Below are 22973 nucleotides of genomic sequence, written 5' to 3' on the forward strand. Positions count from 1 at the left end.
CGCTATTAGGTACCTTCGTTCACGTGTACCTGTGTATGTGACGTATCCGTGTGTGTGTGTGTGATACGTGCGCAAATATTTATGAAAATTTGATGAAAGTTTCTCCGTTTCTGCATATGTTGTTCGACATATGTACGCGCATAATTCCAGCGTTCCAAGTTTTATCCAGACTTTGTCACATAATTCTCAAAATATTTCCCTGTTGAGGTATACGCGGGCTACACGTTTACGCGCGTCACATACACGGATATTCGCGTACACGTTCGCGGATTCGCGCAAGTACAGATCATTTTACCGGCTACGAAATATTTCGAGATATTTCGGATGATTGTCGAATACATAAGAATGGACTGTGAACGAGCCTTAATGCGTGGTCTACAATGCGAGTCGCAGTCGTAAGAATAATCGACTGCGATTGGTCAATTTCGTCAGACACATAAGAATTGACCAATCATCGTAGTATCGCGGGTGGTCAGTACTTTTGAAGATGGAAGTAAAATTGCGCTTTGATCAGTTTTAAAAATTAAATTTTAACAAATTACGTTTCTTCTTTAAATAACTTCACTCCCGGTCGTGCATTTCTCGATACGATCGGCGCTCGCATATAGTTGGAACCGTACGAAATATCTGTCGGTGATAAACCGACTATGGAAGGAGTTTTCTTTCTTCCTGATTTCTGGTCAAAATGACCAGACTGTATGGCCAGGAGCAACGAAAGGTATGTCCAATCTGGCCCAACGAAAGAAGACTGGATACGACGGGGTAAATGATCAATATTGGCCACTCCGCTCGAGTATGTGAGTGAGGTGATGTGCGAAATAAGTTGATTTGTTGTCATTTATCAAAATTCGGGTGGATTATATCTCTACGCGCATTTCTATTTCAAGTAAATTTTTTATAGTTATTTATAGAAATTTTTCCCGCTAGGGGTGAGAGCCTTGTAAAACGCGCGCGAAAATTCGATCGTCGATTCTGTCGATTCGTTGCCGGCGACCATTATTAATAATCATTTGCCGAAATTTACGTAAAATTATATACGTGGCTGTTGTATAGTCGGAACGCAGTACCGACAACAATTGTTGCCTTCGTTTTCGCTCAATAACTTTGATTCCCGTGGATTACGCGTACGCACGCGTATGTGTTCCACGTATGTGTGTGCGTATATAGGCGTGTGCATATGTATATCTAAGCGCAGCTCCGTCGTAACCTCACCGAGCGGATCGAGTGTACCCTGTTTACCGCCATGACTCGCTGATCGGCGCCGCCGAGATATCAGTATTCAAGGGTCGGCGAGCTTTGCGTGCGCGATTGTTTACGTCGCTCGTTATGGAATGGTACAACACGTCGTCGCGCGTAGAGTACGGCCGTCGTACACGAGAGCCCCGTCGATCGGTCAGAATGGCTCGATGTTAACCGCTAAGCAAGTCCGAGGCGACCGTGTCAACGCCGTTTCCTCGTCAAACATGTGAGCCTTCTTCTGGATCTTCGCAGACGTATATTTGCGCCGTCACTCACATATACACGGAGAAAGAGAGAGAGAGAGAGAGAGAGAAAAAGAAATAAAGAAAATCTACATATACATATAAATAAATAAATATATGTATATATATATGTATGTATATATAGATGACTGTAAATAATGGTGTTTTGGGCCGTCGTTTATTCGCTGGCGTTATTCCTGCACTTCGGTCCCCTACAAGCAAGTACGTATACCTGTGTCGCTGCTTCATGTACACTGGGATTCACTGATGCCTTCTCACATGAATTTATACACATATCAACATATATTTATACATTTTGCATTTACATGGAAAATCTATGTGTTCTACATGCGCCTAGATTCATACGGGGAGGCATCGGTGACTCCTAGTGTACATTCGCCGTGAAAATGTAGGTATTTGCGAAACGAGCTCTTTCTACGTTTTGCTTCTAGAGCCAGAGTCGCAGGGCTACTGCGCCACGTACAGCGGCAAGATATGCAAAAAGTACCTCAACGGCATCGGAAAGGTGTGGTTTAACGACTCCAATGACAACCCTGGAGGATGGCTGAACGAGAAGATCACGGCGAATCTCTGGGAGGAGCTGATAGGGACTCTGCTGGAGCCATGTCGCTCAGCTGCAGAGGTGCGATGCCTCCAAACTTTGCCTCATAACTGAGGAAGCTTTCAAATATTTTTAAAATAATCTTGGGAGAGTTTGGACACAACTTTAAGATAGCTTTACAATCACAGCGCAAAAGAGCACATTGCACGCAAAACTGACGTTTGTTCTCATCTTTCTCTTTCTTTTGCACAGAAATTGCTCTGCATGTATGCGTTTCCGCTGTGCCACGAATCGACGGGCCTGCCTCTCTGCTACGAGGACTGCATGGCTGTACGCCAACAGTTCTGCTTCAACGACTGGGCAATCATCGAGGACAACAAGCAGAGAGACATTTATATTCGCTCGCGCGGACACTTTGTGCTACCGGAATGCGAGAGTTTGCCCAAGGTGAACAAGGAGACACCCACTTGTTCGCACGTACACCTGACCAACATGGACGAGGAGGTCATCACTTGTAAGTTTCCACGTTCCTCGGAATGCCAAAAACGTTACTCAACCGCAGAGCGTCGATTGAACAACGTCGATTGGCTTTTGTAGACGATTGCATCAGAGGCAATGGTAGGTTCTACATGGGGAAGATGAACAAAACCAAATACGGTCTGGATTGCCAAATGTGGAGCGCGCAGATACCGCACAATCATGATAAGCCGCCCGACGTCTTCCCGCAGATTCGTCGCGGTGATAACTATTGCAGAAACGCGGGCGGCGACGAGCCGATGCCGTGGTGCTTCACGACCGATCCTTCGATACGCTGGCAACACTGCGATATTCCTGTATGTGGTGGGTACAATCAAAACATACTAAAAATTCTTAGTATATAAAATTGTATTGAAAATTTCTCTTCTCTTACGTTAATATTCATTGATGCGTTACAATTTAAAAATGAAACGCTTATGTCACATGTTTTTTTGTTCAGATAATGTTACAACTAAAGTGGAGATCGAGCCGAAAGATATAATGATGGATGCCCTATTTAATAACACCCTGGTGCTCATACTGTCAGCATTGGGTTTCGTAATTGTAGCCGGTGCGCTGTTGTCTATCCTACTGAGTCAAAGACTACACAAACGCCACCGAGGATACAACCCCACCGATAATCAAGTGCGTTTATTCGTCGACAACAGTAAAAAGATAATCTTTAGAAAATTATCAAGGAAAAATTTACTGAGAATAACTTTGGTACAACCTTGGTTGATATTTGCATATAATTAAATTCTTTTTGTATGTAAAGTTATATAATTGATGTAAAATTATTCCAACATAATTAATACGAGATAGCAGAGTTTCTGTTAAATTATTAGGCATCATCTATTGGTTCCACCGTGAATTTATTGCCCTTGGAATGAAATCTGTTTAGTGGAAAATTGATTGTTAGATCGTGTAATCGTTGCGAAAAAAGATTTCTGGTGGAATTTGGACGTTGAAAACTTACTATCTCATAACAGGCGACTTGACTTTCTTCTTTCATATTTACATTTTAAGTATCTTGTAACAGCTGTTCCAATTTCTCTTCTCTCTCGTAGGACGTAAACATCGATCTAGATAAGCTACCGAGCAACGAGGCGTATCACAAAACGAGCGCGCAGTTGAATCCCAAGTTGGAGAAGCTGGAGTTCCCGCGGAACAATATCATCTATATGCGGGATCTGGGTCAGGGTGCGTTCGGCCGCGTGTTCCAGGCGAAAGCGCCGGGGCTAGTCGCGGGCGAGGAGTTCACCAACGTCGCCGTGAAGATGCTGAAGGAGGAGGCGTCGGACGACCTGCTGCGGGACTTCGAGCGGGAGGCGTGCCTGCTCGCTGAGTTCGATCACCCGAACATCGTGAAGCTGCTGGGCGTGTGCGCGCTGGGACGGCCGATGTGCCTGCTGTTCGAGTACATGGGTCGTGGCGATCTCAACGAGTTCTTGCGCTCTTGCTCGGCCAGCAATTACGTCGTGCGTGTGTCCAGCGCGGACGACGGCGGTCCGACCGCGGGCGAGCCCTCGCGGCTCTCGCACATGGAACTGATCAACATTGCGCTGCAAGTGGCGTCCGGCATGGTGTATCTGTCCGACCGAAAGTTTGTTCACCGTGATCTAGCAACGCGCAACTGTCTGATAAATGATCAGATGATCGTCAAGATCGCCGACTTCGGGCTGTCGCAGAAGATATACCTGCAGGATTATTATAAAGGTTGTCTTTTTCTCCTTATTTTCATTAGAGTGTTATTTCTAGATCTTGCAGCAGAGAACTACTGAAAATTATGCGACAGTTGTCTTTAGGTTTTCAAGTATACTCTTTGCTTCTTGCACACTAAAAATTTGTAAATATCTTCCATGTTACTGTTTGTATTCTTTACGGGAACTCGTGTGTAATCATCTAATTTTGATATTACTGATATTTCTAATAATGCAGGGGACGAACAGGACGCCATCCCTGTGAGATGGATGCCGTTGGAAAGTATACTCTACAACAAGTACACCGTCGAATCGGACGTGTGGGCGTTCGCCGTGTGTCTCTGGGAGATCTTCAGCTTCGCGTTGCAGCCGTACTATGGGATGACGCACGAGGAGGTGGTCAAGTACATCAAAGAGGGCAACGTGCTGCGCTGCCCGGACAACACGCCACAGTCGATCTACGAACTGATGAAGCTCTGCTGGAACAGGCGACCGTCCGACCGGCCTACCTTCCGCACAATCTATCAGACTCTCGACAGCATCAAGCAGGACTTGGAGGCGGAATGCAAGTCGGACAGCGTTCCGCTACGCATTCGCGTATGAACGTAATAATAATCGGTAATAATCGATATTTCTTTTTCTTCCTCGCAGAGGCGCGCAGCGTGAAATTTGTACAATTTGAGAGAAGAGTGAGAGGCAGAATGTTTTTGTTTAATATTTTTCTCGAAAACGAAGTCTTTTATGAGAAAGATTTATTTTACATTTTTCACCCTTTTCACGAGGAATCGCGCCGATTGTACGAGCACACAGGCGCTTCACATACAGATTCATAAAATCGACACACAAAATTATATGTATGTCATGCTTGTATTTACATGCAGAATACTTGTTCTTTTGGATCGGACAAATTTCACCCTGCGCAATCAAGAGTAAAGCACGTCACTTTGTGTGTACCTCTACTGCTTACTCTTTCATTACATCTAGCTAAGATTACATTCCAGCTAAGTAACTTTGTATTGTATATCAGTGTGATGTGGAATGCCTGCCTTCTTTTAGTTGGATCCGCTTTGATATTGAATCAGTTATCAGTCACGAGAAGTGAGGAAAGGACCAATGTATAAAAAACGAAGATGCGATATTATACGATATGCGTTAACTTCTACCCCTATTTCTTCTTCTTCAGAAATGGACGTCCCTGTCAGGATATAATACTGCCGATTTACCTTCCCGGATCTCTTCCGAATACCGCTCGAGGAGATTTTTACGCTTTTTATTTACTGTTTAATTAGCTTTCGATTATCCCCATTAGGACCGCCACTTTTCCGAAATTCTTATTATACTCGTTTTTTATTGGTGTAAATTTGTAAGGCTCTTGTAATACATATCTTTAAGCGCGTTTATGAATCGTTTTACATTTAAGGTAAGTAATCCGACATCACTGGCAACAGGAACCTACATAGTTTCAGTCTCATTTCCGCGCTGTTACAGCGATGACACGTGTCTAGAGCGACATAAGGTCTGCGTATTGATAATTTGAATGTACGTATTTATTTGATCTATTTATTTTATTTATTTTTTCTTCCTTTATAAGCCTTTTTGCATATAGTACATAAGTCTGCGGCCCTGCGTTTTTCATTGTTTGGTATAGTGGTGCCCGATGGCATTTGACCACATGCCATGCGCCGTTTGAATTAGTTTGATTGCACTTGATAAGGGCCAAAACCCATGGCCGAAACGTTGTGCTAATAAAGAAAGTATTCCTGTCGCCAGTGGTGTCGGATTATTCAGCTTAATTATTTTAATATTTGCTGGCGGTAGAATATCTTAAATTTCGTTATATATTTGTTTATTAAACTTGACGTTTACGGCAAGATATTCTCGACGGATTGCCACTTTCTTCCGAGAGATAGTGATTGAATAAAAATCACTCCTTTGTTTTTTTTAATTTGAACCTGCATCTTCGTGGTACTTTGGCTTTACAAGTTGAAAATGCAACGGATTAAGGAAAAAGAAGAACCCGGGTCTTCAGCAATTAGAGCAATCTCTCACGTTTCTATGCGCCACGATTGTCATATTAATTGTGACTTGCTTTATAAATTGATTTTTTTCGGTAGTTTTTAACATTGTTCCATAATCTTGAGATAATGCAGAAACGTGGCGGTCCTAATTACCGTGTCCAAACTCGAGTAACGCTTATTTGCGAGTAAAGCACTGTCGAGTCTGTACAAATAGTATAAAAGCGGTGTGGCTATAAAAACGTATTTAGCAACGTTATATTTAGAGGCTCTTTGATTGTTAGACGTGTATTAGGTTGTTAGATCGTTTGCTGTACCAAAAAAAAGAAAAAAGCATAAGTAATACCTATATTTAATGTGCTGAGATTAACGAGAAAAGAATTATGAGGAATGTTAAGCGAAAGCGAATCATTGAATGAATGTATACTACGGACTTGTTGTAAATTTAGAAAGAGCAAAGGCGCGTCGCGATTTTCTCCTACCAACACGAGCCGGACCTACTGCGAATTTGCATAACATTAAATTACACTCAGCGTTTGTGTCGAGCATAATCTTGTTTGAATATGCTATTGTTTAATGCGAGGATACAAAGGAAATGGATCGTGCGTTAATGCGTCGCGCATACGGGAGTGTATCCCGCAGAAAGGCTTATCGCGTCCGTTTAGTTGTGTCTTATTTAGTAGCTCGCGATCTTCGACTTGCTAACTGCCTTGTTAGAAAAATAATTGGCCGTTTCGTTCGACCCGCTGTAATTTTAGCGAAGCGCACCGACTGAATAACCACCTCATCACTGCCGCAATTACATTCCAGGAAGCATTTATTGTTAAGCAGCGTACGCTACGAAAAATCGTTCACACTATAAATGTCGTGTACAATGAATGTTCCTTTCTTTTAAGTATTTTCTAGCCAGCGTTTAAGGATATACAAGACTGCACGTAACAGTAACTTTTCGTTCTCGTCGCTTTTATTTCAGTGAATAACAATATTCATGCCGTTTCGCGCGTATTCGTTCCAACTGATTGTCGAAAGCGAGAAAAAATACGGCACGCTTCTGTCAGTTTAGAAGTAAGATATTCTCACCCCTATCGGAGATGAAGACTGCTATCGCGACCCCTTCTCACGATACCACGTGTATCGTTGCGTCGAGGATAAAATTGACGAGTCCGTTTCCAGAACGTCTCTGATTCGTATCTTTGAAGACGACTACGCGTTACAAACCTAGTTTTTGCCTTCGAAAGAGGCTCCAAGATGTTCCGGAGACAGATCTCTCGATTGACGATATCTTCCACACACACATATACACACGCATACACACACACACACACACACGACGTACATACATTTTTTATCTTGTATATTTGTATTCTGTGTAAGTAGTACCGTACACAGATCTTCAGGGTTTTCATTAAAAAATGAAAAATAGCACTTTAATAAGAATAATGACCGCTAAGTGTACAACACCGAACAAATGTATATTAACGTTTTCGGTTATCGGGTGGGCTCTTGTGCCCAAAAATAATTTTTGCTAATTTCGTACGTTTCGTCTTTTCACGTTTTTCAATCATTCGTCGTTACTATTTCTATTCAAACGCAATTTTACCGTTCTAAAGGATACTAAATTAATCAATCTTGATCGAAAGTGTCAGGAAAAAGAGTATTCTGAATTGTATGTAACACGGTCGTGCATAAAACAGAGATCAAGTTCAATTCCTAGCTGATTGCGAGATGCTACTTCTCGTAGTACCAATTTCTTATCAATGAAACGCAGAATTATTCCAATGGCCGCGGTGGTCTTGGGCTTACGGCTTATTCTTTTTTACAGGCGTCGATCAATAAGCTGTAATTTTTTTAGTCTTCTCGACTCTCCAGGAATCAATATCTTGATTAGCGACTTCGTTTTCATCGTTCTCTTGTTAGTGTAACGATTGTACAAGAGAAGAAGAAGACGAGCAAACACCTTTCGGTCGATCCGATATACGTTCTAAAATGTACATGCTTTTTTGGTGAAAATCCTGAATCATCTTATCGGTGTAACAGGCGCATGTGCGTCCGCGACCAACAAAAAGAAATTACTGCCACTACATGTATACCTGTTGGGTTCGTACATAGTTTTGCCGATATCGACCCCGTTGTTCGGCGATTAACATAAATACGACGGCAACCCGACGACGTAACGTAACTCGTGCGAATTCTTCCAGCAGATAATCGGTGTAATGATTTTTGTAAATAATCGATAACGTGTCTCTATCCACGAGTCTCTGTATCGCTGACAATACCGTTTATATACCTATATTTCTACTGTATTACTGTAATACCAGCTGTTCAGATCGCTCTTTCCGTTGTAGACTCTAACTGTGTCACGCTGAATCCAATAATCGGTCTAACTGTACCATGAACGCCTCGAGGAAAAGTATGAAACTCGTATCTCGATGTGTGCAACCTTGGCAAGAAATAAACAACCAATTTCGTATTAATCCAGACTACTCTTCCCACTCTATTGTGCCTTATGTTGCATACGAGATATCTGAACATCCTTCAGGACTTGAGGAAAGAATTGTCATTTAAATTAAAACGCGAGTTACGGAACTATATATAATATTAATTATTCGAATACGGAAATTAGCTAGGGGTATCATTGTACGTGATTACTTGCATGATAAGTATATTTTCTGCAACCATATGTGCTCTCCTCTATTCATCTTTCTATCTAGAACTAATCTAAAATAATTCTTTTTTTTTATAAAAAGCAGGTTTGGTTTGCACATTTCGTATATACATGTTACATTATCCCTTATCGCTAATTTACGTGTTTACATATACATAAAACGCCTTACGATATAAACAGTGCTCAGTGCAAGTCTCTAGTTGCGATATTATGATATATTACGCAGCTCTTTGGTACGCCTCCTCCTTTCATAAATGCATCGTAGATATATTAGTGATACTTTGCGCAAACACGTGCAAAATATGGAACGACTCTTTTTTTTTTCGAAGTGACTAGCTTCGATTCAGTTCTTGCTTCTTCAACGCGTCAGGCAACGCGTTGCGTTTACACTACACCGCGATAAAAAATATCTCGATAGATACAACGTGGATTTCGAGTAGGATCTTTTTAAAACTTGCAAACTATACATATGTATGTATTACCTATTGTTCAACAAGCAAAAGCAAAAGTACATTTGTACATTTACAACTGATCTATACAAATACTGATGATACCTTAGAAAATAAATAATAATTACCTATTAGTTATTGCAATACAACTCTCTATATGCATTTGATACAGTGAACACTTAGGGATTCTAAGAAAAGAAATGCTTTTGCGATATCGATATTTTAAACGTATATAATGAGTTGTTGAAAACGGAGCGCTCAAATATTTCTCTTGGATTAAAAGTACGAAGAAAGTGCGCAAGATATGATTCAGATAGTTGGAAAAAATTCAATTTACGTTAAGTAAAAACGCCGTTTCATTAAAGATGAATGATAACTCTGAAAGAACTCAACGTTCGAGCGTGTGTATCATTTAAATTGTGTTTCGCATCTCTTCTCGCTCGTTTGTGAACCCAAGAGAGCTAATTAAGTATTCAATTTCCAGTGACTCTCGACTCGCGTACCGTTATCGTTCACAGTATTATGGCTTGCATTACAGAAAGTACTGTGAGTACATATACATGTATTCTACATCCTACATTGTCATTTGCACGAAACGATAATGACAAAATTGTACAATCAAAACGCGTCCTTTATATTCTGAAACTGTCGCACGGCCAAGTCCACCGGCAGATCGAACTTGTAACTGGTAAGGCGATCCAAGGTGTGAAACGCATCTTGGAAACCTGAAAGTCTCGTTATGAAAAATGCAATCTCACTTTGCGACATCAATTATTCCAATTGTGCCGTACCTGTCTTTACAACGTAGCTCCACGAGAGGTAATAATTTTCTAGAAGATATTGGCATTGCAGGATTAACTTCAGCCATATCACTAACTTATTCGCGCTGAAAAATATGACGATTATTTAATGAATTAGTTGTTATTTGTAATTAACAGCCAACTATATAATAAATAGTCAATTTGGTGGTTGACTGCGATATAATCGCATTATTACTCACTTCAAAGCAGCACATATGAATGCCTTAAAATGTGAGTCGTAACTTCGCTTGTACGGACTGTGAGAAGCAATGATATTACCTATAGTTGTCAGTAAGCTCTAAACAAACGAGACAAGAAGAAACGTTAAAACACATAAAGATACAGTAGCATTTTAGTTTACAGAATGTCCAGGGAACTGTATAGACGAGGAGATTGTGAATTTGGAAACTTATTATACTATCAAGAATTTTTACTCGGTATACATCTCCTCTCGCCGACCACTCGCCGGTTACACTTTCCTGAATATTCTGGTGTTTCGCCTGTAGGCAAAATATAGACTACCTGTTTCGAGGAAGCTAGTCTTCCGGCCGCGAGGTCCAGGTTGAAGCTCTGCGACAGTTTCTGCGCGGGACTGGAATTGTAACGGTGTCCGTTTTTGATCTCGTAGTATTTCAGTATCAACTCCCAGGCGTGCATAAAGTTGGCCGACGTGACATCGCGTTGCGGGAAGCAGCCGACGAACGGCACCACGCTGGAGCCGGAGCGCAGCACATCCGCGGTCAGGCCGTGCTGCATGAGATCCCTGACCGAAGTGGCGAGGTGCTTCCTCACGGCGGACGTGAGCTTCGCGTTCGCGTGCGACGCCGAGTCCGAGTCGGACGTGTAGTCGTTCTCGTTGTCGTCGACATCGTCGGTGTCCTCCTCGTCGTCGGGATGACGCTGCTGCTGTTGCTGTTGACGCGACGTCTCCGCGATCGTCTCCAGGACATGCTCCACGGCGATGTCGAGTCTAGTACGCAGATCGCGCCAATTGTGCACTGGGTTCTTGCTGTTACTACCAAAGTTCCGTCGCACCCGTTCGCTGCCACAACCCATCTGCGACATCAGGAACATATGCAAAAGCGCGACCACCTTACGCACGGTGTTGAGGGTCCTGGTTTGATTGCTGGCACTTGCTTCTTCCTCGATGGGTCTTCCACGGTCAAAGCGCCGCTTGGAGCCGTACGAACCCGACGAGGCTCCGGAACCGCTGGCGTGTACCGGACACGCACACGTGCATGCCAGAGTCTCCGTGCTGACTTCGCCCTGGAGGTAGTTTATGAAACGCTCCAGGTCGGCGATCTGCGTCTTGAGCTGGAAGACCAGTTGCTCCTTCATCTTCAACGGGCTGACGATCTGTCGTATAATGGATCTTTTATACGGGCTGTTTCAAATGGTAATAAACAGCGTGTTACATCAATTGTCCCAAAGCATCGGAAATTCTTACAAATTATTTAATAATTTGAAACCTATTCTTCTCTAGGAAGAATCACCTTTTCAATCTTTGACGTCAATTTCATGTCATATTGACCAAATTTACGTCATATTTTTGGTCAATATGACATCAACTTGACGTCATATTGACTTTTCATTTTTCCTTGGGTATATTTCTGTAAGTGACTCCCGAATTAGAATCTTACTAAAGTCTACGTATTATAAAATCGAACTGAAGTGTAATAATATGTTGCAGATCAACGAAGGGACATCCAGTAGTTTTGGGACCAGTTGTAAATGGTGGATCTCGAGGTCGCTTTACGTACTTGACTTATGGCGTAATCGACCTGCCACCTAAGATCGTCCGCCGGTAATTTGCACAGATCGTCGACGTCGAAGTTCAACTTCTCCTTCAGGTGACCTGCAGACATCGGTGACGGCGTTACCTCTCGTTCCTTTACAATACGTTTGTCAGCTATTACCGATTTCCTAGCACTTACTGATTATGATATTTTGCCTCTCCAGAATAACGCTCTGCGGCAGATCGGCGTCGCCCGTCTCGTACGCGTACTTCTCCAGATCCTCCAACTGAGATTTCAACTGGCTTATCAACTCCCTCTGTTTCGTTCGTTGCAATGCCATTTTGGATTCGACCTCCGCGTCAGTAATTACACCAGTCACCTACAGTTACGTTACATCCGACGCGATTAAAGAGCTATCGAATGATCGAATTGTGAAAATTAAAGGGATAGCTGCGAAACAAAACGTTTCCCCCGCATAATCACCGTTGTGCCGTAGCTGAAAGAAGTTTGGAAAATTGCAGACAGACACAAGCACACGTTCCAGACTTAGCGCGCGCGTGGCGCGAAGAATCGGACGCGCGCGAAGGTATTAAAATAAAGTGGATGGTAGAGAAAAAAATGTGTGGAAAACTTTTATTGCACATTCAGAGATAGTATAAAAAGAGCGGAAGACATAAATACAATTTATATCCCATGTGAACGGATAACACGAGGTGTATAATATACAAAATAAATAGGATATAAAAAAAGAATAAAATGTAAAAACGCCTTAAAAATGACTAGACGAATGATGGAAATGCGTCAAAGCAACGAAAGCGCTGCGAGATAAAGCAATAAGAAAAATGTCAAGGACGTTACGAGGTAACGAGGGTACTACTAGAAAATTGGCTTATGCTAAGAAGTTGCGGAAAGTTGGCTTTCTAGCGCGGCTTACATCACAGGACATAGGGGAGAGCGGCGTGACGGATCTGCTCTCTAGTAGTAAGCTATTCGGCACGTCCGGTATTCCCCTAAATGCAAATTCCTCCAACTCTTTGAGCAGCGTCTCCTTCTCGCTGGCTGGCGCGTCCACGATTTGCCGGAGACGAAACTGGACCTGCGGCATGGATTCCATTAACTGGCGCGCAAGTACCGGGCGACAATTGCAAGACGCATTCAGCCTCGATCGTCTCACCTGAGCAAAGTGGGTGGTTAACGCTATCAGAGACGAGTTGAGCATCTCCTGTTCCTCCTCCAGCAGCTTGACCCTCTCCATGTCGTAGGCGAGGCTAGCGACACACAAGAATGATTTCTATAATATTGCGATTTTTTAATACAGCTTGGACAGTCACGTTTACTCCGTACACATGTTGATGCAATGATGTAATAGACGAAATGGTCACGGAGCAATCGCGACACATAACGAGGGTGAAACTGTGAAAGCATATGTTGTCGCGAGACCTTTACGGCCTTTGTATCGTTATCGTAGGAGAGGAAAAGAGAAGAGAAGAGAAGAGAGGAGACCGGCGTCCGTACTTGTCGACGTTGGCGTTGACGTACTCGTCCGCGAACTCGCTGTCGCCATCGTTGGCGCCGACCGGGGCCCACCTCTCCCCGGACGGCCTGCTCTCGCTGCTCTCGTCCGAGTTCTCGACCTCGTCGCTCTCGCAGAGCGCCGCGCGCGAGTGCCGCCGCTCGCCGTCCATCGTCCCCTTGTCCTCGTTGCCGCACGCCGTTGTCTCGCCTACCTCCTGCTCGGCAAGCAACAATACACATATCGATCTGTGGATCCGTTGTGTCGCGATACTCGCGTCGCGTCGTCTACGTACCATGACCTGCGCGAGGGAGCCCGGCACGGCCGTCCAGCGCACGGTCCGGTGTCCGCCCCGCAGCCGAATCCGAGCCGGAATTAGCGTCTAAATCCCGGACTCCTCTCTCATGTCCGGACCATTGTTAATTGACCACCTGCGCACGTGTACGACCGAGACGCCGCGGACGTCAGCGGTAGACTCGTGCGGACAGTCTGCGCATTCATCTGCGGACAGCTGACGTCAAAGGCACTCAAAGGAGACAGAGATACGCGCGCGATAAGGCACTTCCTCCCCCGGTCGCGCACAATGCGCCGGCGGGGCCGGAGTCCGGACGGGGACGACGGCGGCTCGGCGGCCAATCACGGCGGTGCCGCCGTCATTTCGCCTCCACTCTCGAGGTCGAGTAATCGAACCGGGATTCGATTACTCGGACTCGACTTGGACTCCTCTCTCGCTCGCGCGCCTCGCGCGCCCCGCGGGTATCTTTCCCTAAAGGTTGAAGGTTATGTCATTTGTGTAACATGGCGTCGAGCGAGAGTGGTGATTTTCAAAAGGTGCTGGAGTATCGGATTTACAAGTGCTCCAGTTACTCTTCCTGTTACGTACCCGAGTGAGTGCCCCCGACGTCCGTAAGTCCGTTCGCATCGCCGAGAAACAGTCGGGAGACCCGTCGTCGACCGACCGCGATTTTCTAACCTAAAAAACCGAGAGACCGTTCCCCGGGAGTCGCCCTCGCGCGAGCGACGAGGCTCGTTCGCCGCCGCTCACGCACGCCGAATGTTTCTTTTCTTTGCCTTTCAGAAACATCATCGTCGACATACCGTCGGATCAGTCCTCGCGTTGGTCCTCCGACATCGACAACCACCCGCAGGTACGTATCTCGCGTGTCGCCCCGGGCCCCGCGTCGCTCACCTCACCTCCTCCCGACCGTGCGTTTCAGTATCTCATCCTGAAGCTGCAAAGCCCCTCCGTCGTCAAGTACATCACTTTCGGCAAATATGAGAAAACCCACGTGTGTAATATAAAGAAGTTCAAGATATACGGTGGATTAGAGCCCGAGAACACGATGGAGCTCCTCGAAAGGTAACGATTACTCCAGGCCGTCGCTCTCTCCGCTCTGTTGCCTCGCGCGTGTCACCTAATCGGAATGTTTTTTTTTTCCAGTGGACTGAGAAACGATTCCATCCCGGAGACATTCGATCTCAAGCACGTTTTGGGAAACGAAAGGAATTACTTTCCTATTAGGTACATAAAGATTCTTCCATTGCAGTCGTGGGGTCCCAGCTTCAACTTTTCCATATGGCACATCAAACTAACCGGTATCAATGACCCCAAGGTCGTAAAACCCTGTCTCGAGTGGTTCAATATGGTAAATGCGTTATCGAGCGTAAGGCGCCGGGCGCTTTGGGGTGAAGCTAATGGGTTTCCTTTGCATTGCAGTATCGGCAGAAGGAGATAATAAGACTGTGCATGAAACACTTTCGGCAAATGGAACAGCCCGAAATCGTTGAGACCCTACAGAGGGTTACCGGGGTCCCGCTGGAGGATCCGCGATTATCGACGCTGTACGACCTTTTGGTTACCAAAGGCGACCACTTGCAGGCGGAGCGTTTTATCAGCAACGCCCTGACGAGTAAGTCCGATCACCTTGACAGAGTCAATTTGACTCGTGTCCGTTGTAAGCTGTGACGCTTATACATTGTTAAATCCGCTTTTTAGTGGGGCTGTTAAACGATTATATCAATGCTCAAACTTATAGAGCAATTTGGACAAAGTTATCGTCCAGCGAGCCTAAACCTGGGATGCGGGGCGGTCATCAGATGGTGCTCGATCCCATGGCCGAGGTACTTTATCTCTTCGGCGGATGGGATGGTAATCAGGATCTCTCTGACCTGTGGTCGTACAACATAGAGGCCGGCAAGTGGACACTTATATGCAAGGATACCGAAGCGGTGGTCGGTAGTGCTTTATCAATTTTATTCAACTCTACGACGTGGTCTGACAGAATAATACGCGATTGATTTCTTATCTCTTCGCTACATTGCACGCATATCGCGCTCCGACGGCGGGTAAACAACGCGTTCGGCAATTGTTTCTTCTCTGTCGAAGGTGTCGAGTGGTATTTTGAGAAAACAGAATCGTCAATCAATTTCTTTATTAAAGTAAAGCGGATTTTTCACGTATATACATATACAATACAGTTATTACAAAAAATGAAGGGATTTAAAAAAAGTGTGATGTAAATCTTGCAGTTACTGTCTTTCGACGATTCTTTCGTGTCGCAATTTTGATAAATAACGCTTAAATTAAATTAAGAAACGTATCGTCCAGAAATTGTTAGATCACGTCCACCTACCCGTTTTATCTTTGATTGATGTCACGCCAGTCATGATCCGCGATTCCTAGGGGGGTCCAAGTGCGCGTTCGTGCCACAAGATGTGCTTGGATCCGCAGAGACGGCAGCTCTTTACTTTGGGCAGGTATCTAGACACGCAGTATCGCACATGCGACAATTTGAAGAGCGACTTTTACGTTTACGACATCGAGTCGAACAAGTGGACGCAGATCTCGGAGGACACAGGGACGATGGGCGGGCCGCCGCTTGTATTCGACCATCAGATGTCCATGGATGTGGATAAACGGACTATCTACGTTTTTGGCGGAAGAGTACTGATTCATCCGAGTAGGTGAGTCAAGAGGAGGGGGAAAGTAGCGATTTTGTGTTGAATAATGTTACTCTTGTGTACGATTTCCAATTCTTTTTATACCCTCATCTCTGACACTTCAATTGTCGTGCAGCGCCGATGAACATTTAGTGCCGGAGCCACATTTCTCGGGACTATATTCTTATCACGTACCGACCGGCACCTGGATCAGACTCGCCTGTGATATCGCCGATAAGCCGTGCTCGAGAGACATGCCGATCTACAGATCCCGCGCTGGCCATTCCATGCTGTTTCACCCGGTTGGTTCTTTCTTATCCCCGACTTGATTCCTTCAACGCTAGAGAAATAACGATAATCAAACCCGCAAACGTGCGTGACGAGATGTTTTTCAAAGCAAACATCTGGTTCTAGCGGTCCAGAAAACTGTATATATTCGCTGGACAGAGAGGCAAGGAGTATCTGAGCGATTTCTTTACTTACGAAGTCGATACGCAGCACGTCGAGTACATAAGCTACAACGAGTTCGGTACGACGAAAGATTCCAATCACGTTCCCGCAGCCGGATTCACGCAGAGAGCTACCATCGATCCTGAGCTCGGCGAGATTTACGTTCTGTCGGTTTGTGTCTCGCATAGCGACTTAATTTAAAGCGTAATTAATACGTGAAACTTGTATTTGTTGGAAGAATAAAGAATCTTTCGTGATTATAGGAATTATTGTATTTGTAAATAATTAATTATATATATATATATATATATATATAAAATATTTGTAGGGCTTGAGCAAAGACAAGGATAAGCGGGACGACAACGTGCAAAATTCCTTTTGGGTGTACAATATCCAGAACAGCAAATGGTCTTGTATATATCGTAATGAGAACGTCGGGGAAAAATATTGGAGCAAGATGCAAGATTACGAACCGTGCCCGCGATTTGCGCATCAGCTTGTTTACGATCACACCAGAAAGGTAGGTTGCGACGAATCTTCATTTGATATGTAAATAGATTAATTTGATTGTTTCGCGATAGGTTCATTTTCTATTTGGTGGCAATCCAGGCAGATCTTGCCTCCCGAATTTGAGACTCGACGATTTTTGGCAACTAGAACTGCGCCGACCTACGGGCGAGCAGATTCTAAAAAGATGCAAACTGATCATTAGGAAACACAAATTCAAAGAGCTCGCGCTGAGCAACAGTATAGAGGCCCTTGAATACCTGCAGACGAAGATCTCCGAGATTATCGACCACAGTGACACGCAACAGACGAAAGAGGTACATCCGCGCGCGTATGCATTTTCTCATACACTTATTCTTACATGTATCATCGCGGCGACTCGGTCATTCGCCAAATCGTAATTTTCACGTGCTAATCGCTAATTGTCCTCTTTGCAGTTCCAGCTCTTGACGTCGATCCTATTTCGGAAACAGAGTAACTTGGAAGACGCCTCCCATTCGAAAACGATGCTGAACGAGCTGACGACTGGTGCGGCGACGCAGCAGCGTGTGAACGCGTGCGATGTACATTGCTTGCGAACTGAACTCTACAACAAACTCGCGGAATTCTTCCCGGAATCGTTGACGCAGCCGCGGGCGAATCTGATCGATCTTCTACCGTTATAATGACGCAGCAAGCGGATCGTGAGATTTCGACGACGGAATGTTGTTCTCTGTTTCAATTATATATTTCTTTCGTTCAACAATAACGCCTTGGTTGCAATTCGCAAAGTAATCTTTATTTTTTGTAGACTTTACGACGAGCCTCGCCACGCTAGTGGTGCGATTTATTTTTTCTACTTTCGATATCGTTGCGCTGATTATGGGGGAGAAAAAGGAATTGGTTGCAGTGTATTTCGTTCAACGTTAGCAGAACTGCCTGTCGCAACTATTTCGTTTTTCTTACTGTGCGCTTGATTGCCGGAGTTGGTTTTTCTTTTTTTAATGAACTGAACGCAGTTCTTGGAGACAAAGCACTCTACGTGTCATTTATACTTACCTACGCGTCTTATTTGAGATCAATCCCCTCGGAACTTTGTGATATCGATAGCTTTCGAACGGACTGGTTAGCTGATACGTAAGTAAACTAGAACGGTTTTATATATAATCTCTTCTATATTCTATAGCTATGTGTTTATAATGTGGCCATAAAGTTGTTGTTATTATGTTTGCTGAAATAATATATTTATCGAATGAACGGAAAGAAGACATGGCTAGATAGTAGCATTAAGAAAAGCTCCTAGTAAAGCGTTACGGTTTTAACGCTTGCAAGATGTTTCATGCAACTTGATGTCACCGTGATATACACTACTTTCTACGAAAAGTGTGTAAGCCAAGAAATTATGATACAGCTTCGCTAAACGTACATGAATAATTTTTTTACTTCAACAGACGCGGTAACAGAGAAAGATAGAAAATATTATGGTCAATTACATATAGAATTTCTTTTATTAATTAATTGCAATCTTAAATTGTAATTAATTTGATCGATTGTACTTAATTCAATTATGATATCAAATTATAATTAAATTAAGAATTTTCATTAATTTTCAATATCAATAATTAATTATAGAAATCTTGTAACGGCCATAATGTTCCTCTTCCAACTGAATTGCTTCCTTACGTATTTCCTGTACTATCAAAGGCAACAGGGATGTTTCAGAATAGTCGAGTTGAATGAAATATCCCGTTCGTCGATCCATTTTCTCTTGTAAAATAAACTTAGATGTAACAGCTCGGTATCCCGCGTCTTTTGTTTATAATCTAAGTTCATTCACCGGAAATGCCTTCTAACGATGATATGAAATTTGAAAGTGTATTATTGCAACGCGAGTTAATAATCTATATTCACATTTTCGACTTCCCCAAAGGAGCTTTCAGCTCCAAGGGCCTATCCAGACAAATCTGTGTAGAAACGTACATAAGCATATGCACAAATGCTTCGGTTCTTTGTGTCTATGAGCCAATCTTATGCACTATGCAAATTTGTCTCGATACACCTTAGTCGGTCATCCACAGTAGGATACAATAGGATACCCGTACAGTAAATTTCAGAGATTAAGTTTTCGTCAGCATGTAAATATCCACGACGGTTATCTACTTCTGTATCATAATTATCGATGCGTTGCGCTTACTTCATTGTTTGTTGGCCGAAATGCATCCTGTACATACGTAATCAACCTCTCGCGAGCTTAAAACGTTACCGAGGAGAGAGGTGCGTGCGAGAACGATGCAGTTATATGTATATTGTGAAACAGAAAAGCAAAAACTAAATAGTCGCTAAGAATATTCGGTCGCGTTCATTATCTTTGTACATACACATACAATTATACGATGTAAAGAACGTCGAGACGATTTTTATAATGTGATTCCAGTTACGCTAAGTTAAATAACGGAATTGTAAAAAAAAAGGGGGGAAATATGAAGTGGAGAGTATACATAGAAAAAAAATATACATATAGAGTAGAGAAAAATGTACGCAGGCATAAAGAAACGAGACGACCGCCGCCATTCCTCTAAATATACCTATATACGACATATATTGGACATCTCGAAGCTGGAAGGACAGGTATCGCTTATGGAGGACACACGTGAATTCTTCAAGCTTCGGGACGCGTGCGAAACGTCGATATACATACATGCAAAGTTCTAGTCAGATAAATAAATGTTTACAAAGTACACGGTACAGAGAGAAAAGGGCTAAGAGTTTCGAATTTATTTACACACGCAAGTTCGGTTCAAGAATGATAAATTTATTACATTTGTTTCTTTTCTTCCTATCACTGGGGTGCATTCTCCTTGCAGGATTATATCGTACAGATATAATTGTGTATAATCTCTTTACAACATAATATAATAATGTACAATATATATGTATATATATATTGCACAAGAAAAACAATGGACAAGCACACACTAACAATAGATTTCGGACTACAAAAAAAACTGAGAGTCCAATAATTGATCGATAACGTTGCAAAAGGTATAAATGTAAAGTTTCAGTCTCTATCATTAATCTTAGATGTGTATACAATATATATATATACATATACATGAGCAATGTATAAATTATAGTGTGCTCTTATTGCAAGGAAGCTTTATACATTGGATTTGCAGTTCCGTGCCATCTCCATGTTCTATCCATTTCTCTTTACCAAAATATACATGCATGCATCACATGCTCTATGAGCTTAGTTTGGTACTAAAATCACGTTAGCTTTGGTAAGACTTAGATACACGTTAACTCTGTGACAACGGGTTCGTGTATAACGTCGTATTCGAAAGCCTAAATTTCCAAAAGCACCATCGATAAGTCTTAGTGAAATACATTTCTGGAAGATACACAGAGAAAATAATATATAAATATAATAAGCATGGACAAAAGAAGTCGGCTGTTGCTCGCAAAGTTGCGAACTGTCAAAATGCTCGTAATACTCAGTAAAAAAAAGAGAAGAAGATTTACGCAATAAGATTGGTTAAAATTATTTTGGAGTCTGGTAGACCATCGAGAATGTAGTGAGGGGAATTCGTCATGGATGCGAGGTCGGCCTCGAATAACGTCAACTGAAGCTCCTTGCGCGCTTTCTGTACAATATAAACCATCAGCGAGACTCCCACTAATATCTACAACAGCGAGAAAAATGATTACTAGGATCGTTGCTACATTCAGCGAAAGCTTTAAAGAGGCGTGCGACGCACCTGGAAGCAAAACACTACGTAGCCGGTAGCCGCTGTGGATCTATCCTCCAGCACGTCCTGCATCGATCTCAGACTGCTGCCTAGGTAAACGTTGACCAATTGGGCGGGCAGCAAACCTATCGCGCTGGCTACGTGGTAATGAAAACCACCTATGTTACTGACCTAATCATACACACGTATAAATATACACAACATTGTCGCAAGCTGCGTGCAGGAGTGGTATGTCATGTGTACAGCTAGCGCGCCGTGGTACGTACTGCAAAAATAGTGTTCTGAAGGCCAAACGGGATCGGAGTGAGCCGCGCGAACAGCACGATCTTGAAAGCCTGGGGGCCGGATATGACGCGGAGTATCGCTCTCGCCGTGTCGCTTTGCAGGAGGGCGCCTATGGGCAGCCTGGTGGACAGAAGACCCAGGGTAACGTGGGCGATCGCTATGCCGAGATTGGCGGAGAGTATGACGATCGCCATGCCGCGCACCACGCCGAACAGGTAGCCGCTGGCGACGATGAGGAACAGATAACCGATTACGATCGGGAACGACACCACCGTGAACAGGCCTATGAAGATGACGGCGATGATCCAGGCGTTCTGATGCTCGATCCAGTAAAGGAGCAACTTGATGTAGTCCCTGCAGATGAAGACGATTGTGCCGAGGAAGGCCAGAGTCGCGATCGTGATCGCGACGTAGCATATCGAGTTTGAGCTGATGCAGCCGAAGGGTATCGTCGAACTCTTGGAAGAGCGCATCCCAGTCTCAACGTCATCTATGTCAATGATCTGGTCCATCTTTGAACGATCTCTCTAACGATCTCCACAGTTTATCGATGAGCAACCGGCTCTTGACAGAAGCGTGCTCTTGAAAGCAAATAACGAGCAAAATAGATTAACGATCGCGCGACAGTCAGACATTTCTTATTAGATTTTGTAGAGTCGGAGACTAATTTTACCTTGCAACATTGGTCGAGGGAAGCGAGTCGCTTTACACTTTGACTCATAATGCGAAGGGCACACAAGTCTGTTTGGGAAGAACGCGAGACGCAGGATTCCCGTTGATTAGCGTGTTATTTGGCAACATGTCAACCGCAAGAAAACCTATTTATCATTAGATGAAAACTATCGAAACCCAGCGAGAAATATAAATGCAACAACGTAACAATTTAACTGCTGGCCTAACTGCGTATAAAATTACCATTAGTCATTTCGCTGCGAGTAAAAAAAATGTAATCTCAATTTAATGAACTCGATCGCTATAAACAATTATGTATTCGGAAGCGTGGCAAACGGTCGTCAGCCACGAAAATCGCACGAGAAGGGAACGTCTGCATTGCGAGTGTGGTTCAGAGATGAGCCTGCAGGTAGCTCTAGCATCGCGGCAATTTCGTAAAGTCATAGGCCCGTATCGGATAATACGGATTGAGATTGGGATTAGATTGAAGTTGGACCAATCACAGTAAAGTATCAGACTACGGATTGAGATTAGATTGAAATATGACCAATCACAGCAAAGTCCGTATCAGACTACGGATTGAGATTAGATTGAAATTTGAACAATCACAGCAAAGTCCGTATCAGACTACGAATTGAGATTAGATTTAAATTAGACCAATTACAGTAAAGTTTACTAAAGCCCGCTGCAGACGATGCTATTTTTCCTGCTGGATTGCTTGCAATTTAGTAAATTACTAGGAATCCTGAATGCTGAGTGGTGCAACGATAGTAATTTACTAAATCGCAAGCAATCCAGCAGGAAAAATAGCATCGTCTGCAGCGGGCTTTATTTCAAGTTTAGTTAAGCCCGCTGCAGACAATGCTATTTTTCCTGCTGGATTGCTTGCAATTTAGTAAATTACTAGGAATCCTGAATGCTGAGTGGTGCAACGATAGTAATTTACTAAATTGC

The 22973-nt window shown here is 43.5% G+C and overlaps 4 protein-coding genes across 9 annotated transcripts; 2 read left to right on the forward strand and 2 right to left on the reverse strand.

Annotated features, from left to right (window-relative positions):
* Positions 1-698: 698 nt before the first annotated feature.
* On the forward strand, positions 699-8748 carry LOC105561405 (tyrosine-protein kinase transmembrane receptor Ror2). 4 transcript variants are annotated; one of them, XM_012011357.1, is made up of 8 exons: positions 699-1703; positions 1934-2124; positions 2296-2557; positions 2641-2883; positions 3020-3204; positions 3627-4275; positions 4498-4877; positions 5316-8748. In XM_012011357.1, the coding sequence occupies exons 1-7, from the start codon at positions 1640-1642 to the stop codon at positions 4860-4862; spliced, it is 1959 nt and encodes a 652-aa protein (XP_011866747.1). In that variant the 5' UTR covers positions 699-1639; the 3' UTR covers positions 4863-4877; positions 5316-8748. The 4 variants fall into 4 exon arrangements, with proteins under 4 accessions (XP_011866747.1, XP_011866746.1, XP_011866748.1 ...); XM_012011356.1 differs by having other exon boundaries at positions 5443-8748; XM_012011358.1 differs by having other exon boundaries at positions 699-1465; positions 1627-1703; positions 4498-8748.
* Positions 8749-8919: 171 nt separating this feature from the next.
* Positions 8920-13957, reverse strand: LOC105561404 (RUN domain-containing protein 1). Of its 2 annotated transcripts, XM_012011353.1 has the most exons (10): positions 13733-13957; positions 13440-13654; positions 13099-13192; positions 12859-13020; positions 12123-12303; positions 11949-12043; positions 10711-11544; positions 10389-10486; positions 10180-10274; positions 8920-10113 (listed from the first exon to the last, which is right to left on the reverse strand). In XM_012011353.1, the coding sequence occupies exons 1-10, from the start codon at positions 13733-13735 to the stop codon at positions 10007-10009; spliced, it is 1884 nt and encodes a 627-aa protein (XP_011866743.1). In that variant the 5' UTR covers positions 13736-13957; the 3' UTR covers positions 8920-10006. The 2 variants fall into 2 exon arrangements, with proteins under 2 accessions (XP_011866743.1, XP_011866744.1); XM_012011354.1 differs by lacking the exon at positions 13440-13654 and having other exon boundaries at positions 13733-13952.
* A 48-nt stretch (positions 13958-14005) lies between these two features.
* On the forward strand, positions 14006-20069 carry LOC105561403 (muskelin). 2 transcript variants are annotated; one of them, XM_012011350.1, is made up of 12 exons: positions 14006-14343; positions 14516-14585; positions 14655-14797; positions 14879-15083; positions 15155-15347; positions 15434-15669; positions 16121-16401; positions 16514-16679; positions 16792-16998; positions 17156-17347; positions 17409-17651; positions 17772-20069. In XM_012011350.1, the coding sequence occupies exons 1-12, from the start codon at positions 14021-14023 to the stop codon at positions 17997-17999; spliced, it is 2487 nt and encodes an 828-aa protein (XP_011866740.1). In that variant the 5' UTR covers positions 14006-14020; the 3' UTR covers positions 18000-20069. The 2 variants fall into 2 exon arrangements, with proteins under 2 accessions (XP_011866740.1, XP_011866741.1); XM_012011351.1 differs by having other exon boundaries at positions 14174-14324.
* A 35-nt stretch (positions 20070-20104) lies between these two features.
* Positions 20105-22402, reverse strand: LOC105561402 (transmembrane protein 64). The gene is made up of 4 exons (XM_012011349.1): positions 22021-22402; positions 21329-21928; positions 21072-21233; positions 20105-20996 (listed from the first exon to the last, which is right to left on the reverse strand). Exons 2-4 carry the CDS (start codon positions 21857-21859, stop codon positions 20832-20834), a joined length of 858 nt encoding a protein of 285 aa, XP_011866739.1. The 5' UTR covers positions 21860-21928; positions 22021-22402; the 3' UTR covers positions 20105-20831.
* Between the last annotated feature and the right edge of the window lie 571 nt (positions 22403-22973).

Source organism: Vollenhovia emeryi, unplaced genomic scaffold (genome assembly GCF_000949405.1).
Source record: "Vollenhovia emeryi isolate VEMERY1.0 unplaced genomic scaffold, V.emery_V1.0 DF939207.1, whole genome shotgun sequence".
Taxonomy (NCBI): Eukaryota; Metazoa; Arthropoda; class Insecta; order Hymenoptera; family Formicidae; genus Vollenhovia; species Vollenhovia emeryi.

Bases quoted from the DNA above. Each gene is read 5' to 3' on its own strand.
- LOC105561404 (XM_012011353.1), bottom strand. The intron at 12,304-12,858 runs GTAAGCCGCGCT...ACGTAACTGTAG, and splicing joins TCTCCCCTATGTCCTGTGAT to GTGACTGGTGTAATTACTGA. The intron at 10,487-10,710 runs GTAGTCTATATT...TCGTTTGTTTAG, and splicing joins GACTAGCTTCCTCGAAACAG to AGCTTACTGACAACTATAGG.
- LOC105561405 (XM_012011355.1), top strand. From the start codon at position 1,640: ATGGTGTTTTGGGCCGTCGTTTATTCGCTGGCGTTATTCCTGCACTTC. The intron at 2,125-2,295 runs GTGCGATGCCTC...TCTTTTGCACAG, and splicing joins CATGTCGCTCAGCTGCAGAG to AAATTGCTCTGCATGTATGC. The intron at 3,205-3,626 runs GTGCGTTTATTC...TCTCTCTCGTAG, and splicing joins ACAACCCCACCGATAATCAA to GACGTAAACATCGATCTAGA.
- LOC105561402 (XM_012011349.1), bottom strand. From the start codon at position 21,859: ATGGACCAGATCATTGACATAGATGACGTTGAGACTGGGATGCGCTCT. The intron at 21,234-21,328 runs GTACGTACCACG...GTGTATGATTAG, and splicing joins TTCAGAACACTATTTTTGCA to GTCAGTAACATAGGTGGTTT. The intron at 20,997-21,071 runs GTGCGTCGCACG...TCGCTGTTGTAG, and splicing joins ACGTAGTGTTTTGCTTCCAG to ATATTAGTGGGAGTCTCGCT.
- LOC105561403 (XM_012011350.1), top strand. From the start codon at position 14,021: ATGCGCCGGCGGGGCCGGAGTCCGGACGGGGACGACGGCGGCTCGGCG. The intron at 14,798-14,878 runs GTAACGATTACT...TTTTTTTTCCAG, and splicing joins ACGATGGAGCTCCTCGAAAG to TGGACTGAGAAACGATTCCA. The intron at 16,999-17,155 runs GTTTGTGTCTCG...AAATATTTGTAG, and splicing joins GCGAGATTTACGTTCTGTCG to GGCTTGAGCAAAGACAAGGA.